This window comes from Physella acuta, unplaced genomic scaffold (genome assembly GCF_028476545.2).
Source record: "Physella acuta isolate Inbredline_101_S28 unplaced genomic scaffold, ASM2847654v3 ptg000320l, whole genome shotgun sequence".
Lineage (NCBI taxonomy): Eukaryota > Metazoa > Mollusca > Gastropoda > Physidae > Physella > Physella acuta.
Genome location: NW_026731839.1, coordinates 527039 through 546905, shown reverse-complemented (window position 1 = coordinate 546905; position 19867 = coordinate 527039). Strand labels below are relative to the sequence as shown.

The window sequence follows — 19867 nt, the reverse complement described above, 5'->3', positions numbered from 1 at the left end:
CCAACCAAACGCATTTCCTACCATCACCTCTTTTTAAAAATGCCTGAATGAAAAACGACATGAATCAATATCAGCTCATAAGCAAATACAGCTCTTAACAGGAAAGTTAAAATAATTTTAAAATTGGAAAGGTTTACTTCTGTGCACATCCTTGTACATTTTTAAACACAAAAACAAAAAAATGTTAACAAGGTAAATAAAAACAACTCATATTTCATGCTACAACAGTGATTTTATTACTATGCAGGATAAATAATATATTTAGATAGGTAAGAAGCGAAATAAAAAACCAAAATCCATACAGCTTGTGAATACAGGACTACTGTTTACAATATTATTCCTGGCTAGGATAAGTACACATTACAACTAAATACTACAACAAAACAGATTTTAATAATATTGTATTAGGGAATTTTTTTATCGTAGAAAAAAATTCTTTCTGTTGTTTTTTTTAAAATTGTAATACAAGATCCATGCGCAGTGACAGTGCTCGATGCAGCAGTCTAAACATTTTCAACCAAATAATTAGCGGACATATTTTCATTTTACACAACCTAATGATTTTTTATTTTAATTTTAACACCAGAAAAAAACTATTTGAGCAACACATGTCTAGCCTTAAAAAAAACTACACCTAAAATAAAAATAAAAAATCTAATCTAATGTCATTCGGCTGCAGAAAAATGAAAAATTAAATGTCCACGAATCAATTAGGAAAATGGCTGCCGCACCTAAGGCACTGCTTTTCATCATTATTCAAACATGTAAAGGGAAGAAGAAAAAAAAAATGTATAAAGTTGAAAATATATCAAAGTTCGACTATAATACCAAAATCCCATGCCGTTATAAGAAGTTAAAAACAGATGCTATGGTCCAGATTTCCATCATGTGATCAACATTGACAACTGCAGACTAAAAAACATTTTTTAACATTTAAAAACCAATGAAGTGAGGAATATAAGCCTTCAAACAACAGACGGTGAGATTAAAAATTAACAAGAAAATATGTATACAAGTATTTTTGTATTTGTCATTTAAAACATATTACTAGAATATCAGATAGTTAAGGCTTTCTTGGCCTTTATAACAAAATGTAACCAGCTCTTTAAGCTCTTTAACTATTGTTCAAGAATGCAATGGGGAGGTAATGCCAAAGCTAAAGGGTCAAATTTAGCAACACAGCTGACACTGGTGGGTTAACCTTTAAATTAAATTATACAAATAAACCGTGTATTGTTTAAAACTTTTTATAAACTCTTTGGATAAATGTAACAGCAACTTCTGGTTGGTTAAAAAATTTGAAATTTAAATCTCTTGTTCTAACTCATATTTTTGTTGAAAAAAAATTAGCCCTAGTCTATAAAATACATGATTACATATTTTGTCTGCAGTTGTTTGTTTTTTTAATTTAATGCAGAAACACTCATTGTGTATACTGTTACAAGATTTTTAAAAAACATGCTGCCATTTAGATGCACTAACAATTGTATTTTTAAAGTTATTTGGATGTAAAATTTGTAGTAAAAATATTTGTTAATTAGATAAGCACAAGTTTCTGGAACAAAGTTTTACTATTCTTTTTTATTAGCATTTAATAAAGATTTTTCAGAATAATGTTTATAAAAAATGTTCCCATTTTGATTATGTATGTAAATGTCATTGCTTTCAAAGAATTTTTATATTCCTAAAATCTAACCAACAGAAGGGCAAAAAGACTTATCTCACCGGTTTATGCACCTGAATTAATTTCATTTAAAAATAAGGGAATTATATAATATCAATTTATCATAACAAAGCAAAATGATTGAAAACTTTTTATGGGCCAAAACAAGTAATGAAACAATTAACAATAAATGTAACTTAATATTTAAGTTGATTAACTTCCCTATTTGTATCTGTGAAATTTGAGAAAAAAAAACGTATTCCTTTTTACATGCTGTGTTAAGATGACCCATGAATTAGAAAAATTTAGAAATAGGTGATAAAGCTATGACATCAGCAAATTTTTTTTACACAAGTTACAATAAATAACATAAAACAAAAGAAGTTTCAAACAGTATGTCATTTTCTTACTGCAATGACATACTATACTATAAATAAAAGTAAAGTGTTTGAATTTACATACTAGTTTGTGCATTAAAAAAATTATATCTGAATTTTAAGAATTTAAAAAAAAAAACTAATTTGACTACATATATTTATAAATAAATATGATTTTTCAGTGCATTATTACTGCTCTGGGAAAAAGTTATAGTTTATTTTACAAAAAAAGAAAATATATGTTTATTTTAATAAGACAAAACAAGTTCTAAATCCACCCTGAAAGACACAATGTATAACTGCGGGTTACTGAACTCTATGTACAAGAGCAAGATAGAGAAATTTTATTTATTTCTTTGTTGTTTTTTTTAAAAAAACCTGACCAATACTGACATTGGTGTTATCACTAAACAAGAAACACAGCACTAAAAATGAATGTCATCATTAAAACAAGTTTTAAAAAAACAAAACTAAACTTTGGTTATGAAACATTTAATAATGGTTTTCAATTACAAATCTAATCTTTAGAGTTGTATTTGCGTACAGTTAAGAAAAATAATTTTTCTATTGAACGGAACTGTAAGAGATTGTTATTTTGATTAACACTGAAGGAGTTGAATTATAAGAGAGGGGAAATACATTTTCTTATTGAATGATTGGGAGAAAAGATGATGCATTTAGAAGGCACATGAAATAGAACCCATTTGATATATACCATGTACAACAAGAATTAATGTTGACTAATCCACCTCCTACAGAGTTAAGTTTAATCATTAAAAATTTAAACTTTAAAATTTTTGTCATATTACACTATAACACTCTTACAAACATAGAACAGTAGGATCTTTATACTTAAAAAAAGTGCCCAGCAAGGTCAAATGCACAAAAGCATACAGATAAATAATAGGAATAATACAAGCGATTGGTTATAAGAACTAAAACTGCCAAACCAAGTTTACCTTATACATATGTCTTGTTTATCAAGATAAAATATTTGTTAACAATAAAAATTTAAACCATGCTTACAACACTGAACATATGCATCAAAGCAACATTGTTAGAAGGGGCTTCAAGAAGGAAAAACAATAGAGGGGAGAAATTGTCATAAGAAAAGGGTTTAATTTGAAACAAACGTCAAATATGGAAATAGAAAATTATTTAGAGCTCAGAAAGGAATATAATGTAAACCTCCACAGCAAGAATAGATTTTTTTTTCTTGTAGATGTTAAAATAATAAGGAGAAAAAGCCCATTGTCATGTTTTATATTGCTGCAAATAACATATTGTTGGCAAAAATCTTCCCATTAGAACAAAAATCATAGGATTGCTGCAGTATAGCGGACAACATAATCATTTGACACAACAAAGAGGCTCTAACTATGCTAAATGACAGGTCTCAGTCTTTCAGGTGAGGGGCGCCTCCGATGTTTAAAGATTTAAGGATCCCAAATGGGTCGACCTCAACTTCCGCACCCGGCGTGATAAAGCCCTTAGGGGTACGAGGTGTTTGTATCTCCAACTGAGCAGCCTCTTCAGCTGTTATGTGCCTGGGGGACGCTCTCACCATGCTAGCATAGGAGGGGTGGGAGTCTTCCACAGAAGGTGGCGTGGACGACGACGAAGCCTCGCTGCCCTCTATGGCCTGCATGTGCTGCAGCCTCTGCGCCACCGACATTTTCAGCCTCAGGTGTTTCCTCTCACCTGTTGTTGACGGCGAGTCTTCCTCCGTTGAGCCTTCGTCAATGTTCTCATCTATCATCTGAATCATGTTTGTTATCACCGTGGGCGTCGGCAGGTCATCACTGTACTGTCGGCTAAACCCAGTGCGGAGACTAAGATTGGGCTTCTGTCTTCGGCTGTTCAGCTTTGAAGTTCCATTGGTGTTTGCGACTCTCTGCTCTTGCTGCCCCGTGTCAGGTGGCATCATGTTGCTGGGGGCTACTGGCGGGGAAAGGGACATGGATCTTTCATGACTGGAGTTTACATCATCAGCCGAGCTCCTACGCTCGTCACGCGGGTAGTTAGCAGGACTGTATGACCGACGTGAATGTATGTCGTCACCAGCATGTTCGCGTATAAAATTCGCCGGGCTGTACGACCTCACCATTTCTGCTGAGCCGGATCTTTCCCTGACGTAATTAGCAGGACTATATGGTCGATTCGACAAGGCTGCTGTTCTTTCATCTCGAAGCATGGGGGTGCCTATGGGAGCATTGATGGGCGGGGTTGTTGAATTACTGCCGGGCTGCTCAGGTGAAGTCTCCCCGGGTTTCCCTCGCAAGTGGGCTGGCACATGTTTGACATTAGGCAAGAGCTGTATGCCAGAGCTGGGGGAATCCGACATCCTGCTGTCCCCAGTGTCAGACCTCTCCCTATTCAAACGCGGGTCTTGATAAAAGACTCTGGTACTGGCAAAATTAGGTGAGCTTCCGTGGGGAAGTGGGTGAAACCCACTCCCCGGGTGATGGGGTAAGGTTCCAAATGCAGCAGGTTGTCTGATGGAGTGCGCGGAAAACTGGGCGCCGGGCGTCAGGTATGGATGGATGCTAGAATGAGCAGGGGAGAACGCAAGTGCTCTTGGGTCTTCGGGGAGGTGGTAGAAATAGCCACCAGAAGGATGTTGAGGAGGCTGCAGCAGAGGGTAGCCTGGTACAGCAGCAAACGACTGGACCCTGGGTGGACTGTAATACATGTGCCTGCCTTTAGCGTGCCTGACGTTTCGTCCGCCTGGCATCTCAACCGTCCTCTGGATGCCATCTCGCACAGGCCCTGTACCTCTGGAAAAGGAGAATCCGCCAGGAGGAGGAATGAATCTTCCCAGCATTTGCCTGTTTGGTATGAATCCCCTCCCCAGAGTCTGTGGGTAGTACATGGTGGGTACAAGCCCAGCATTGTAAGGGAAGTACATGGGGTGCTGATACATGGGTGGAAACATCTGAAAAGATTGCATTTCAACATTTTTAATTCATCGTGATAAAATACATTATACAGAATCTGACAATAATTTTTTAACACATTACACCTTATATCATAACACAAAATGATGATCCTTATAGTCAAAAGTTTAAATTTTTCTCACCCTAGACCAAGAGAAATACTAAATTACTTTTGCTGAACATAAATAGTGCAGTTGCATTATTAGTTATCCTTTAACTTTCATTAAACTTAAAACTAACATTATAACTAATGTTATTTTCTCTCCTTCCCCCTCCCCCTCTTTAGATTTTTTTTTGGGGGGGAAACAAGTTAAATACTTCCAAATAAAGAGCGGCATATATTCAGTTAAAGGAGCTACATAGTGTTGCAGGCTGTACACCCTTGTCCCAATATACAAAAAAGTTGCCTTTACGGACCTGATGGCCAATGAAGTAGTAAACCTCTTTCTGTGACCTGGACATTTAAGTTATAAGTACAATGTACCAACCTGAGGGAAAGTTCCAGGCATCATGCCAGGGTAGGCGGGCCAGCCTCCGAAATGGGGAACCCCTGGGTAAAAGACACTGTGATCCTGTTGTGAGGCGTGGGATGTGTGATACAAACGGTTGGGGATGAACTCTGGTGCCAAGGGGTTCAGCACAAAAGATTTGGTCAGCTCGGCTCTGTCCAGCTGTTCTCGTAGAGGAATCCAGGATATACCATGGAGGCTGTCATTGTAGTGGCAGATTTCTAAGAAATACTCCCAGATTTTTCTGTTGATAAAAAATGGCACCATTGTGTCTTCATTTCGAATTTAGCCATGTTTTCATTTAAGTGAACAAAAAACCATAACCTTAGAGCTGTATAGTGTTCTATCTCTACAGGAACAAAAATTTCTCAGGCATATCTACACAGCATTTATTTACAACTAACGCTAGTCTTGATATTCAAAGTGTATAGGCATATATGGCCATGTACACTCTGTGACATTGGGAAAGTCTATCATCCAGACCAAATTTTTACAGGAATTATAGATAATGTGAATAAATAGTTCCATGTTATACGCACTGCTAATAAGTTCTAGTTTGTTTTCTTTAGACATAACTTTAAATAGGGTAGCATTTATATCTGCTGGTAACTAAGGGAAAACCTACAAACCAACAGTTTTTAATCAGGAATTAAACCCAATGCTATCAGTTTAGAAACTTACAACTCTAATTGTTTCTTTGACTTCATTTATTAACAAAAGCTTGCAATTTAAAAAAAAAAATCAAACCTGCACTTTCCAACTAAACAAACAGAGACGGGATCACCAACAACAACGACTAAGGACTGCGCCCTTGTGATGGCTGTATTGAGCAACTTGATATTGGAAAGAAAGCCAAAGTCTAAATATTCTTCCACATTGGGATCTGAGCGGCAAGTCAACCGAGTTCTGGTGATTGACAGCATGATCACTCTGTACTGTTTACCTGTGGGGGAAATTGTGTAAGAAACATAGTTAAATATTCATGTCATATGCCAGGGCTGGGTACCATACTGTTTATCTTATTTATACATTGATATTAATATTAGTTACAAGGCTTTAAAATGTTTAAAATCTGAATTTTTTAGCCAATTATATAAAAAGATTTATAGGAAACTCACCCTGAACATTAAGAACTCTTTCAACATTAACATTAAAAAGTTTGCGTTTTCTTAACTCAGCTCGTATTCTAGCAACCTAGGAGACAAAAAAAAAATAGTTTGTAATTATTATTTTTAAACATACCAATATAAATCAGAACAACAACTGATTCATCCTTTACTTTAAATTATATTGTATAAAAAGGTAGTTAAAGCTTAATTATTACATTAAAAAAACAGCTTTGAAACAAATCAGTAAAAATCAGTTTTCACCACATCGTTTGCAAAAAACTGGTTTTAAAAATAAGACTTCAATGTAAAAAAAATGTCACAATGAGTATAAAACCCACTTATCCTACACAAAAGTGTTTTACCTGATCAGAGTAGGGAGCAACTATACTGATTCCGTTATTATCAAATGCTCCCCATGCTTCAGGCCATTTCTTTTTTAATTCATCAACCCTTTCAACAATTTCATAGACCTAAATGAGGAGACAAGCATAAATGAATCTCATCTTTTAAGCAAGTTAATTAATTTTTTTTAAAAACAAATGTGTAATGCCAAATATTTAAATAAGTATATTTAAAAATTATCTTACTTATAGAAAAAAATATCAAAACGTTAAGGGAAAACAACAATAATAACCTCAGACATATTGTAAAAGCCAGTGCTGTTTTCATGCTGGATTTCCTCCCCCTTTGCAGCAAAGAAAGTCAGTGGGTAGAACTGGTCATGTGCTATGATGTTGCCACTTGAAATCAATTTGTTGTCATAGAAGAGTTCTGATGTAAAGTCAACAATGGCTGCATGGGCCCTGTAATTCTCACACAGCATCACCTTTACAAACAAAATTTTTTGTTAAAAAAATAGTTTTTAAATATTTTACTTTTTAAATATTTTACATTTAAAAAATGGAAAAAAAAAATATTTAAAAAAAAAAAAGAAATCCGATCACAGATAATACACTACTAGCCGTCCCGGCCAGGCCCTGCTCTGGCTTCTGTGAAAAACCTTTCTGTTAAAGACCATTACCTGTGTGTTTAGTAATCATTCTAAACCCGGCATTGCCCACCCAAACCACAACCAACCAAAACCAAAACAACAAAACGCAAACATAACGCTAACACAATTACAAATACAAACGAAAACAAAAACCTAACAACAAACCCAACCACAACCACAAACACCAATACCAACACACACAAAAAAACGAAAAAGCAAACGAAAACAAACCAAATCCAAACGCAAAACCAACCAAAAACACAAATACAAACCCAAAGAAAAAAATACAAACAAACACGAAAAAAGAAAGAACAAAAACGAACCAAATCAAAATGCAACCACTAACGCAAACCCACCTAAACACAAAGAAAACACTAACGCGAACATAAACGACCGGGGCGGAATCACCTGTTTTAGCTTAATAAACGACTATAGTACCCCAACTTATTCATAGTCTTTTGCACTCACTTAAACGAACGCGACTGTTTCAATTTAATGAACAATTATAATACTCCAAGCTTATCCGTAAAATACCTACAACATTTGCACTTGATCAATCCCCGCTAATTATGTAATTATTTTTTTTCCCAACACCAAAACAAAGTAATAAAAAGTAAATTCTTTTCCACAAATGCAATGGTTTTATAAAGGGAAGTAATTGCGTTTTCCTAATTTATCAAAGGGAAGTAAGTGCTATAGGACTAAATAAAGACAATTAGAATTTTTGTAAAAGATGATATATTTTTAAAACTTGTGTTTAATAAACATGCTGACAATTATTACTTTCAGTTTGATAAATGAAAATTATTTCCCAAAACTTTCAATATTAATTTTTTAACTCATAAATTTAGACCATAAGGACTGTAATTATCTAACACTTTAATCCATTGAAGTATGTCAACGACAAACATATTTATTTTTACATACAGAATTGAGCTTTATATATTAGATAATAACTGGAAGTTTTTTCTCTCTTGTATTTGCATATTCTAGGAAAGTAAGAATTTTTAAAAATCTATATGTACCATGTAAACAGAATCCTTGGGATACAGTTCATGTAGCCTCTCAAGAAGGGATGTGTGGAATCCTTGCTGCCTTGTGAAGTCCGAGTACACCTCAGGACTCATCTGTGTAATAACAAAACAAAACATTCCACCTTTATTTTACCATCAAACTTGGTAATGAAAATATTTATTTGTGAATACTGAAAAACATATTACACTTGAAATTGTTGAAAAACTAGTTCAGGAAAATATATTTAGACTGAATATCTCTGTTCACTAGTAATCTTTTTCTTTGTTTTTAATTGAAATTTTTTTATGGAGATTCCTCCAACACAATTAAGCATTTTATGTATTAACATATTATACACCATTAGGCCTGATCACTTGATTCCAACTTGAGCCTGCTTTTATTTTTTTGGTCAGAATCTAAAGTATCCACGTAGCCTTTGACTAATCTTACAAGCACATCATGAGAGACTATTTAACACCAACCTGCATATGATCTCCAGCAAACACTATCCTTGTGTTCTCATGAGCAAGTGAAAGTGGAATGATGGTCTCACTCTCCAATGACTGTGCAGCTTCATCAATGAAAATATGACTGAATGCATCTGGAAAGTCAGATAGTGAAAGAGAAGTTCTCACAAACCGTTTAGTCAAAATTAAAATTTTTCAGGCCTTTTTTTATATCGTCAAAATTTTAGAAATCAATAGTTTAATTTCTGAGTTTACAATAGTTTTTTAAAATGATGTCTGAACCTAAAAGCTTTGGACATGCATTATTATAGTTGGTATTAAAACTAGTTACAAATCAAATTTTTTTTTTGCTTACTTAAAAAGAAGTACACTTTGTATAGCCACATTCATACTGGTATTTTTTCTTTAAGTTAAATTTGCAAATGTTACCTTTGGGCAGGTCCAAGTCAACTAAATATCTAGCACTACTCAATGTGGCTATTATAACTCTATGCTTCATGACGTCCTCAACAGTCGGGGGCCTGAATGTGCCAGCCATGGGGCCCTCCCTCTCCAGGAGGGTGTACTCCAGTACCACCTCTGGCACTGTCTGGATCCAGCGGAACTTGTACATCACCCTCAGGGGTCTGGCTTCAGCATGGTCATCTGTTTCCACATAGTCATGGAGGAACTCCTTGATGTACAGATCTGCCGCACTAAGAATATAAAGTGACATTGTCTTAAATCCATTTTCAATATTTCATATACAAAAACAACTCATCCTATATTTTGTTGCATTTTATATGTCTATTAAATTAAAATTATTGAGATATGCTTTCATCTTATTAAATGATGCCAAGCTTAAAAATTATTTGATTTTAAATAAATTTCCCCAAGGAAAGAGTGAGAAGCCACCTCAAAATCACCTTGCAACAAGGGCTTGCAGTAGACAAGACAAAGAAAAGTTATACTAGAATAATTTAGGACACAAACTCTGGACAGATGTAGTAGAAGCCTATACCCTGGCTGGAGTTATGGGCCATGATGATGGTAAATCTAAAATGGGCCAGATTTTTTAATTCTAATAAATTATATACCTAAATAAATTCAAATAAATTGAAAATGCTGATGCCATCATATACACAAAAACAAGCTCAAAATAGTATGCAATTGAACAAAGAACCGAGTACTGTCTATAATCTTTTATAAAATTGTGCAGATTCTTGCACTATGGAATAGCAAGAATAGCATAGAAGTACTTTTTGCACAATAGTGATACAATAGAAACATGATCAACAAGGTGATACATCACATTGCAAACTTAACACATTAGTTGCAATTGGGTTTTTCACACTCAGTGACAATAGTAGCACTCCCTTTCAAATGGTACCTGTTGGAATGTGTGCAGATCAATATCCTAGTCCCCTCCTGCTTCAGGACTTGCTTGGCCGCCTGTGCCATGGTGAATGTTTTCCCCGTCCCAAAAGGGCCAACAATCAACAGGGGAGGTAATTTTAAGTCTTGAGCAGCCAGTATAAGCCTCACTGCATCTTTCTGTTTCTCGTTCAGTCGTTTACTCTCATTCGAGTCTTGCAATACACTGTAATTGATTATTTACATATATATTATAATACACTAATTACATATTTATGTGCACTTAAGAATGATTGTTCAAGCAAATGAAAGCTGTAAAAAATAAATTGTACAAAGAGGGGGAAAAAAATGTTGGTACCTGTCATCAAGTTCAAGTTTGTCAGGTAAGTTGTCCAAGTCGGGGAAAACAATATCTAAGGTGGGTAGCCTATCCACAGCAGAGTGCATCTCACACATAGACAATCTGTTGAGCTGGAACTGAATCTGTCAAGAGATTTATCATAATTGTAGTTTTAATTTATTAGAATCTTTAGCAACTTTTCTAAATTTTCTATTCCCTTAAAATTTTCTTCAGAAGCAGAAAAACAGGATTCTTTGACATTCAAGGGTGACCGGAAAAATACGCTACGGAAAACAGCGCACAAAAAAGTACACAGGGGCATTTTTGTTTTCTTAAATTGAGCATTTTAGACATTTACACAGCATGACCAAATGTACATTGTAACATAACAAAACATCTTTCCATGAAATATGACAAAATTAAAGCACATTAGCATAATTTGTTTGTATTTGCCCAGTTTTCCGTTGAGCAGTTGTTTGCGTATTTGTCTGGGAACCACATTCATGACTAGAAAAATTTGATCCCTCATCAACAGTTGAATTTTATTTTTGCGAATTTAAAATACCTTTACATCCTTGAAATAGCATCGAATGTAAACTTATCTCATAACCAATGACAGAGTACAAAGCTGTGTTACCTGGGCATTAAAATCCTGGTCACATGATAATCCCAGCTCTTCAACACATGTCTTGGACAAACGCATGAAAATGAAATTCTTGCCCTTGTCCTCTATCACAGCTTCGTAAACCTGAAATTTAAGTATATCTTGTATAATACCACAACTAAATTAATTGAAAATTAAGTGAAAAGTATACATTTGTTTTTGCATTAATTAAAATGACTACCGTATTTAGAATTTTCAGCAAATGCATTATTAGTATGATTGTATACAATTAGTCTACTTTAAAAATTATTTTCGTGTAAGCTTGTTTCAGCCAAGGTGATGTATAAATACTTTCTGTCTATCTAATAAATGACACATGAAAAGGTGTCACAGAGAGCAAGGTAAAATAATTTGTTTATACCCAATGTGATGACGCAAGGTTGCGTCGGAGAGGTCAGGTAAATAGCAGAAACAGGCTATAACGAGTTGGTCAGAGAGAGAGATCAATAAAAATACGGGAACTGACCGGTCACGTGGGACGGTCAGCTGACCACTGAGGCGTGGGTCAGTAGAGAGATTAGCGGCAGTTGATAGGTAGCTAGCGAAGAGTTGAGAAGGTGTTAGGAAGCGGTCAGAGACGGTCGAGATGTGTATGGCTACGTAACAATAGATAATTAGTGAAGAGAACGGTCAGATAGGTAGATCTAGGAAACGGCAGACAGTAGTAGTAGTGGAGAGTATAGAATAAGTTAGTTAGGTAAAACTTGATTTTATAATTTTAATAAAGAACATTTTATACTGGAACTTGTGTTATTGGATTCGTTACGCCTCTTTAAAAATCCCCACCCTCACACCCAAATGCATAAACAGTTTGAAATACAATGATTACCTTATCAGGACGTTCCTTCTTTCCTTCAGCTATCCAAGCAACATTTGAGGACTGTAGAATGAGACGACCAGCCATTGAATCTTCAGATAAATCATCCTCAAGCTTCATGCGTGCAAAAAGTTCCCCGCCCTGTGCATACTTTGCAGTAGACAGTGAGCTGGGCATCAACAGGAACCTGTTCACTAGTTGCAAGGATGTAGTCACATTAAACCTGAAAAAAATAACGTCAGGTTTTAAAATAAACGAGCCGGCCCGCGGCATAACATACGCCGCTATTTAGTTGTTTCTAATTTTCAATAATTCATAATTTGTGAATTCGACAGTACCAACGCTGACACTGAAAATATTTCTTTAAAACACTATAAGTAGCTCGTTAAGGACCATAACCCCCCCCCCCCCTTCCTTCCCTCCCCTCCTCCCCCCCCTTCCCCCCCCCTCCTCCCCCCCCTTCCCCCCCCCCCCCCTTCCCCCCCCCCCCCCCCCTACGTTTAAAATCGTTGGCTCTGCTTGTAAACATTTAGAGTGAACACAGCTCACTAAAACCATGTAGGGGTGGGGAGGTAGGGAGAGCGTTTGCAGCTTGTTTTCTAACGGCTCGAAGAAGAGAATTATATATATAGATTGAGACACTAAAATTGTTTTTAAATATTTGCAACTAATTTTCAACAAGGTCTATTGTGCAGACCTTGTAGCCCAACTTAAATAATTTACTGTTACAACGTAGGCCTATTCTGCAGCATTAACACCAAGGATGTGTGTGGAAATAAGAATTTATACAATTACAGACATTGGGGAAAATAGATTGAAGGTACATTACAAGGATATATAAGAAACTGTTTAAATTTTTTAAATTATCACACACACACAAAAACGAAACAATTACCTAGAAATGTATCCAACCTGAGCCATCTCTTCAATGTACAGCATTTCATGCATCCACAAGCGGTAGTTCTCTTTACTGATGCTGTGCATGACTGTCTCTGGCTGACAAAATTTATCTGGCCGGGGAAGCATGTATTTGGCCATTAAGGCCGCCTCTGGCTCACTGTATGAAACTGGTCTATTGAAGGGAAAAACCCATATCATATTTTATCTCATTTTAATACTTCATATATTCTTATTACAATATTAATATTTTTCTTTCTTTTTATGGTGTGCTTTAAATCTATAAAAATTATAAGACAAAAAAAATCAATGAGAAAGAAAAATATCTCTGAACAATAAGGAGCCTGCTTAATTGTTCTGAATTAATATTTATACATTTTTTATAGATGGCAAACATTAAGTTCTTTTAATATGTTGTAAACCTTTTATTTTTTCAATATTGTCAAACAGGAAGAATCAGAGTTTTACAGAGGACAAATATTCTATAAAAAAAGGGGGTAACTACTGATGAAAATAAAAAGTTTAACTAACCTAGGTTCAAAATTAACCAGGGTTACAGTTCTTTCATTCCACCTGTGTGCTTCTGTCAGCGTTATCTCTTTGCGTATCTTTTCAGCATCAGTGGCTGGCGCAGATTCTACTTGCACCTCTCTCATCAAAATTGCTTCCACTCCAAAATCAAATACAATTGACTGACGAAATGTGCCATAAATATCAGTTTTGAAAACCACCTACAAAAGAAGATTCAGAATGTATTCATGGGCTGGTTTAAGATTTTAAATAATGAGGTAATTCATTAAAAATATGGTTACTTTGGGGGCAGTGTGGTCAGGTGGTAAAGCTCATGACTGCTCACCCTAAAGTCTCGAGTCTGTAGGACATTCCTGAGTCCACCCATCTCTGATGAGTACCTGACTTACATTAGGTACACAACGGCAGCGTGACATAGTGCTGACCACATTATTCCCCTTATATGCTGACTTCATTGACACAGATTAACTCTACTTCATCTATTCCATGTGTTTTAGGCACGAATGGGAAAATATGATGATTTTTAAGTTAGGTGTGTTAATATTTACAGGATTGTAAGAAAATTGATAACAACTATTATTACCTTGACCCTGTACACATACTCCCCTTGACCTTTACTTTGTGTGTCCTGGTTGACCCACTCCTGGCACTGGGGCTCCAAATTTTGATATTTCTGGGTTTTCCTGGGCCCAACAGAGATGCTAGAGACATGGAAGTAGCTGCGATTGGTGTCCGACATCAGAGCCACGCAATGGAGACACAGCTGAGACACACAAGTAGGGGAAAAAGTCAAAACATTTTCAGTCTAAAATCTAATTTCCATAACAGAATACAGTTTAAAATAATATTTAATTCTAATATAGAATAAGTTTCACAATAGGAAGAGACTAAATCCTGTAGGCTACAATGTAATATGCATTATAAAACAGCTTTGCCAATTTACTTCCCACATACGGTAAAATTTAAAGTAATAAGCTAACATCAGCTAAACTTAAAAATGTTTAATCCAGATAAACTGCCATATTTAAAGTGGGCCACTTAGTTAAGACAAAGAAAAAGATAAAAAGAGACAAAACAATCTTATGTGAAAAATACTAAAACTATTTCCTGTACATAATGAAATAAAGTTCAAAAGCTTGCTTACCTTACTGGTAACTGTAAAGGTCCAGGCATTTGTACACTTTTTGGTGGACATGCTTACTTTGAGGTCAGAGTTCACATGAATTTTTACAAGGTCAATGTTTTCAACCAGCTATATTAAAAATAAAACAAAGTAATCATATATTAAAAGTTGAACTTTTTTTTTGAAGTCTAAAATATTGAACTCAATAGTTTAGTATATTAGAAAAAAAAAAGTCAGTTTGCCCAATTGAAAAAGAGGGGGAATGTTGTAGTCTGTGTTCAATAAAAGCAGTGACTTCACTATGTTGTTTATAATATCAATAAAGCAAGTTCTAACTACTGAACGCTAGGGTAGCTAAAAAGGATAAAGCGGATAAATAAAATTTCTCATTCACAGTGCAACAAAAAAAAAAAAAAACCAACACTGTTAGTTCAAGTACATTAATCATCCCCAACCTCTTCTGTTACTCTGCTTACCACCATTTTCCGCTATCACCCCCCCCCCCCCCCCACCACCCTCTACTGTTCTTCAGCTTACCACCATTTTTGGCGGCTCCTGTGACATGAGTTTCTCCAACAGCTGCTCGATGTAGGTCCCACCATGAGCCCTGTTCTCCTGGGACTGCTGCAGCTGCTGTTTTCTGACAGCATAACGATGGTTCCACTCCTCCAGCTCGGCTTCGGAATGGGCCCTGGTGCATTTTTCCCTGAATGTACACCTCCCTGTTTCCATGAATCTGTGGCGAGGGAGTACAATACAAAATAATACTACTCAAATATAAAGTATCAACAGAATATATTTTAATACATATAAGAAAAAATCCTTTCAGATATTAAACATTTTGACTAACGTGTTGCAACTACAAGTATTCAATCTTAAATATTTCTGCATGGTGTCACTATAGAAACAACCCTAAAAATTAATACTGAAGTATCTATATGTTGACAGTATCCATCCACTTCTAAGATACAGACACCAAAAGACTATTCATCAACCACAAGTACTTAGCAACATATAATTAAAAGAATCTAAAACCCATAGACAATAATATTCCAATACACTGCATAGACTATAATTTTTATGTTCCATTTATAATCACCTCTTGCAGAGACTGTACTCATCACTTGCCAGCCCTCTGGGTGGTGCTCGGTACTGCCACTGATGAGCATCTTCCACAGCAAGTCTCTGCTTGTGGAAACCGCTCGTGCTGTGTAGGTCAAACTCATCCTTTTGGGTAAAACTGACCTCACACGATGTACACACAAACTGACCCGCTTCTGGGGATAAGATCAAGTATAAATTGTAATGGTACACTTTTCCACTGTGTGAGACAGCATTGTCATATGACTACTAATTTGAGAATCTAGAGTTCTGATCCTTAACCTGAGTTTGTTGGACATCCCTGAGTCCATCAAGCTCTGATGGGTACCTGATTCATGTTAGGGAGAGTTAAGACAGCTGGGCATAAAGCAGACTACACTATGCCTTCACAATGCCAAGGTCACAGAAACAGGAGAACCATTTCATCTGCCCCACAGACTGCCAGGTTAAAAAGTGTAACTTTACTTTTTTCCCCATGTACTGTATACATTACAAACATGTAACTTTTAATATATAATAATAATTACCTTCATTTTTACGCTGCGGTGAAGATGACCTTCCTAGTGCTTTAAATGCTGATTTATTACCCAAAGTATCCCCATCCCCTGCAGCAACAATTTTATTTCTGCCTGCCCTCTGCTCTGTAGGCTTGACTTGCTCTGCCTTGTCATCATTGTCTAGAGAATCATCTTCAGAGTCTGGACATTCCACTGCAGTTAGAATTATTTTCAACTTTTCATGTTCCCGTCTTGCAACAGTATTCTGAAAGATAGTCGGGTCATAATTCAGGAAGGTTTGTTAGGGTGGGTGACAGTAATATATTTATCACACTAAACATTATAAAAATAAAATATATAACGGAGGAGGTGAGGGAGCAAGTCGATATTACAAGTATCATCATCTTTTCTTGTTCTTGCCCTAGACACACGGGGCAGATGAAGTAGAGTTCATCTGTTTCAGAGACATTGGACAAGATAGTCAGGTCATAATTCAGGAAAGTTTGTTAGGGTGTGTGGCAGTAATATATTTATCACACTAAACATTATAAAATATATATATAACAGGGAGGAGGTAAGGGAGCCAAGTGGATATTACAAGTATCATCATCTTTTCTTGTTCATGCCCAAGACATACAGGGCAAAAAAAGTAGAGTTCATCTGTTTCAGAGACATTGGATAGGATAGTGTGGTCAGCACTAAGCCCATCTGCCTTTGTTTACCCTAACATGAGTTAGGTACCCATCAGAGCTGGGTGGACTCAGGGACTTTCTACTGACTATTATAAGCATAGTTATAAATAAATTTTATTTATTTAAAAGTATCTGTTTATTAATTAACTTAGAAATCAAATTTGAACTAAGTCTGATTTCTAAGTAAACTTTAAAGGCTAAATCTGATTAGCTTAAGAAACAAATAACATACTTGTGGATCTAACAGGATCCAGTCTTCAACAACCTTTAAAGCATCTTGAAACAGGAGAAGCTGACACAATACTTTTGTTTTCTTTTCCAGAAGTTTGTTATTTCCAGGGTAAACAGTTAAAGCTGAAACAACAACACTAAATTATTAATTAATCTAAAATAATTTGATTTGCTTTAAAATAGTGACAAACATGTTTCAAAATATATATGCAATGGTTAAAAAATATTCTTAAGATTTTTTGAAAAGTTAAAACTGATTTCAAGAGACACTTCACAAGAAAAATACATTCACCTAATATTTTGTGGGTTCTTTTTTTTGGAAAGAAACTTTCATTTGTTTGAGTACACACAGCTAAGTTTAACACTGCTTAAATTTGATTGAAAAACAAGAACAATGTACAAACTATCCTTGCTTATTAACTATAATGTTCTTGCAATCCTTTCAAAAACTGGTAAAAATACCAAGTTAAAAAAAATCACAAACCTTCATTACAAACATGCAAAGCATCTTTATTTTGTTTCTGAAGATAAAGTAAAAAAAAAATTGTTACAACACAAAATAAAAACTAATGATGAAAATCAAATGTATTTTTCAGCAAAATGCTTGAGAAAATTTACTTAAATAAATGAACAAAAAAAAATCAATGTTTAACTACAAAAGAAAACTTACTTTAAACTGAATGGTGAGTTGTGAAACAACAAAATCAATGTGGACATGAAGAAATAAAATTTGAAAAGGAATTCAAACTAATCGTATCGGTTTCATCAATACTAACCTTTTTTGACAGAGAGTTAACTTTGCTTAAATAATCAGCCACAGATTGTAATGCAGATGACGCTGAAGGGCTCCCTTCCCTTGTCTCCTCCTCCACTCCACCTGCTGCACCTCTTGGATCTTCAGGAATGATGTCATTCTTGGGCTCCTGTGGTGCTCCATCCATCACATGTCACATGTCTTCCCCACCCAACACACAGGATATCAGTCTATTTTTCTCTACACCAATAGATAACAAATATACTTTAGTAATTTTTTTTAAAAGATGAGTTGGTTAAAGGTTGTCATATGTACCCTAACACAAAATAAAACTCAAATCTTCTATAGTTGTCATAAGTTGTTGGCCTTCATATCCTATCTTCCCCACCACATATCTCCTATTGGGAACATAGAATTAGAACCAGGCACAGAATCTAACTATCAATTTCTCTATCAACCCCTCCAATATATATGTGTGTGTAAGCTGGAGACAAAACTTTTATCAACTACTGACATACACAGTGAATTACATTTCCTAGTACTTTCAGTGCTGAATTCCATTGTTACCCAAGTAAAAAAAAAGGGGGAGGGGTTGTCATAAAATAAACAATAAAATGACTATTTCATTCTATACTGATGGATTGTGTCAATAGTTTTGGGTGTCTTTAGGGGAGCTGTTACAACAAAAATGGTTTGTTGTCATGTAGGCCTATAAGAATTCTCTTTGGCAGATAGTACTGACTTGTAAACAACTCAAATCTGTTTAAAATTAAGTTGGTAAAATGTAGGCCTATTTGGTATTTGTAATGAATGTATCTGGATACTGGAGACTGATATACATTTTGCTATGATTATGTGATTATGACTATCGTATACCAGTCTTCTATATTCTATAGACTAGTATAGACATAGCAATCAATTTGAATTACAAGTCATTGATACGTTCAATGTAAATTGAGAGAACTTTATTACACTGTTCTACAGGGAACTAGATTTCATAATTGTAGATCTAGACGCCTCATTTTACAACACAGTTAACAAAATAGTGAAATACTCCAGTTTTTACCATGGTAGTGGTAGTCAGTAGGCCTAACCTTTTATTTTTAAAATCTCTTAATTGGTAATTAATAAATTTATAAGTAAGTGTAGAAATAGGCCTAGGTCTAGTAGACTTAATACCATGACTCAAAAATGTTGCTTTGTTGATTTAAGATATAGAGTCTAGATCTATAACAAATGGGACTAGTACAATAAAAAATTATTTTGTAATCAAATTGTTTGTTCTTCAGAGTTCAGACATTCAGTCTGAGTTTCTAATCTCCTTCTTGGTCTAAAAATCTTTGTTATTTTCGGCCAATTTTTAGCGTGTGCCTTTTGTATGGTCTACGCTGAAGCAGGTTTATGCTATTTAGAAAAACTATTGACCTTTAATAAATTTATGTCCCTACATGCGTGAGGTGTTTTAGTCCTTTAAGAATCGAAACAGTGTTGTTGTTGACATTGTTTCAATCACCTGTTTCGGAACTTTTTGTCGCGATGATGTCACGTCGAGTTTCGGCGAGAACGCGCGTTATGAGACGAGGTCACCTCGATATAGCTCACCTTCACGATAAAAACCTCAAGACTATAACCGAAAAATGCCGACAATTACTCAGAAATCTCATTATTTAAGAACGCATATTAAATAACATCTAAATTAATAAAGTAAATCTTTAAAAATTGCCCAAACGTAATATTGCTTTAGTTAAAGTTTCAAGTTACAGTGATCTGATGTTAGGAAACATTGAAATATTATTTTGTT

General features: G+C 35.2%; 1 protein-coding gene across 2 annotated transcripts; it reads right to left on the bottom strand.

Moving 5' to 3' along the window:
• Positions 1–218: 218 nt before the first annotated feature.
• LOC131940513 (putative helicase with zinc finger domain) lies at positions 219–19609 on the bottom strand. 2 transcript variants are annotated; one of them, XM_059299173.1, is made up of 24 exons: positions 19492–19609; positions 18089–18306; positions 17797–17833; positions 17314–17435; positions 16420–16654; positions 15891–16068; positions 15329–15527; positions 14813–14920; positions 14252–14431; positions 13669–13868; positions 13136–13312; positions 12253–12463; positions 11397–11507; positions 10778–10902; positions 10436–10645; positions 9496–9761; positions 9082–9200; positions 8611–8712; positions 7229–7420; positions 6957–7064; positions 6604–6679; positions 6233–6428; positions 5465–5729; positions 219–4975 (listed from the first exon to the last, which is right to left on the bottom strand). In XM_059299173.1, the coding sequence occupies exons 2-24, from the start codon at positions 18251–18253 to the stop codon at positions 3437–3439; spliced, it is 5121 nt and encodes a 1706-aa protein (XP_059155156.1). In that variant the 5' UTR covers positions 18254–18306; positions 19492–19609; the 3' UTR covers positions 219–3436. The 2 variants fall into 2 exon arrangements, with proteins under 2 accessions (XP_059155156.1, XP_059155157.1); XM_059299174.1 differs by having other exon boundaries at positions 19515–19609.
• Between the last annotated feature and the right edge of the window lie 258 nt (positions 19610–19867).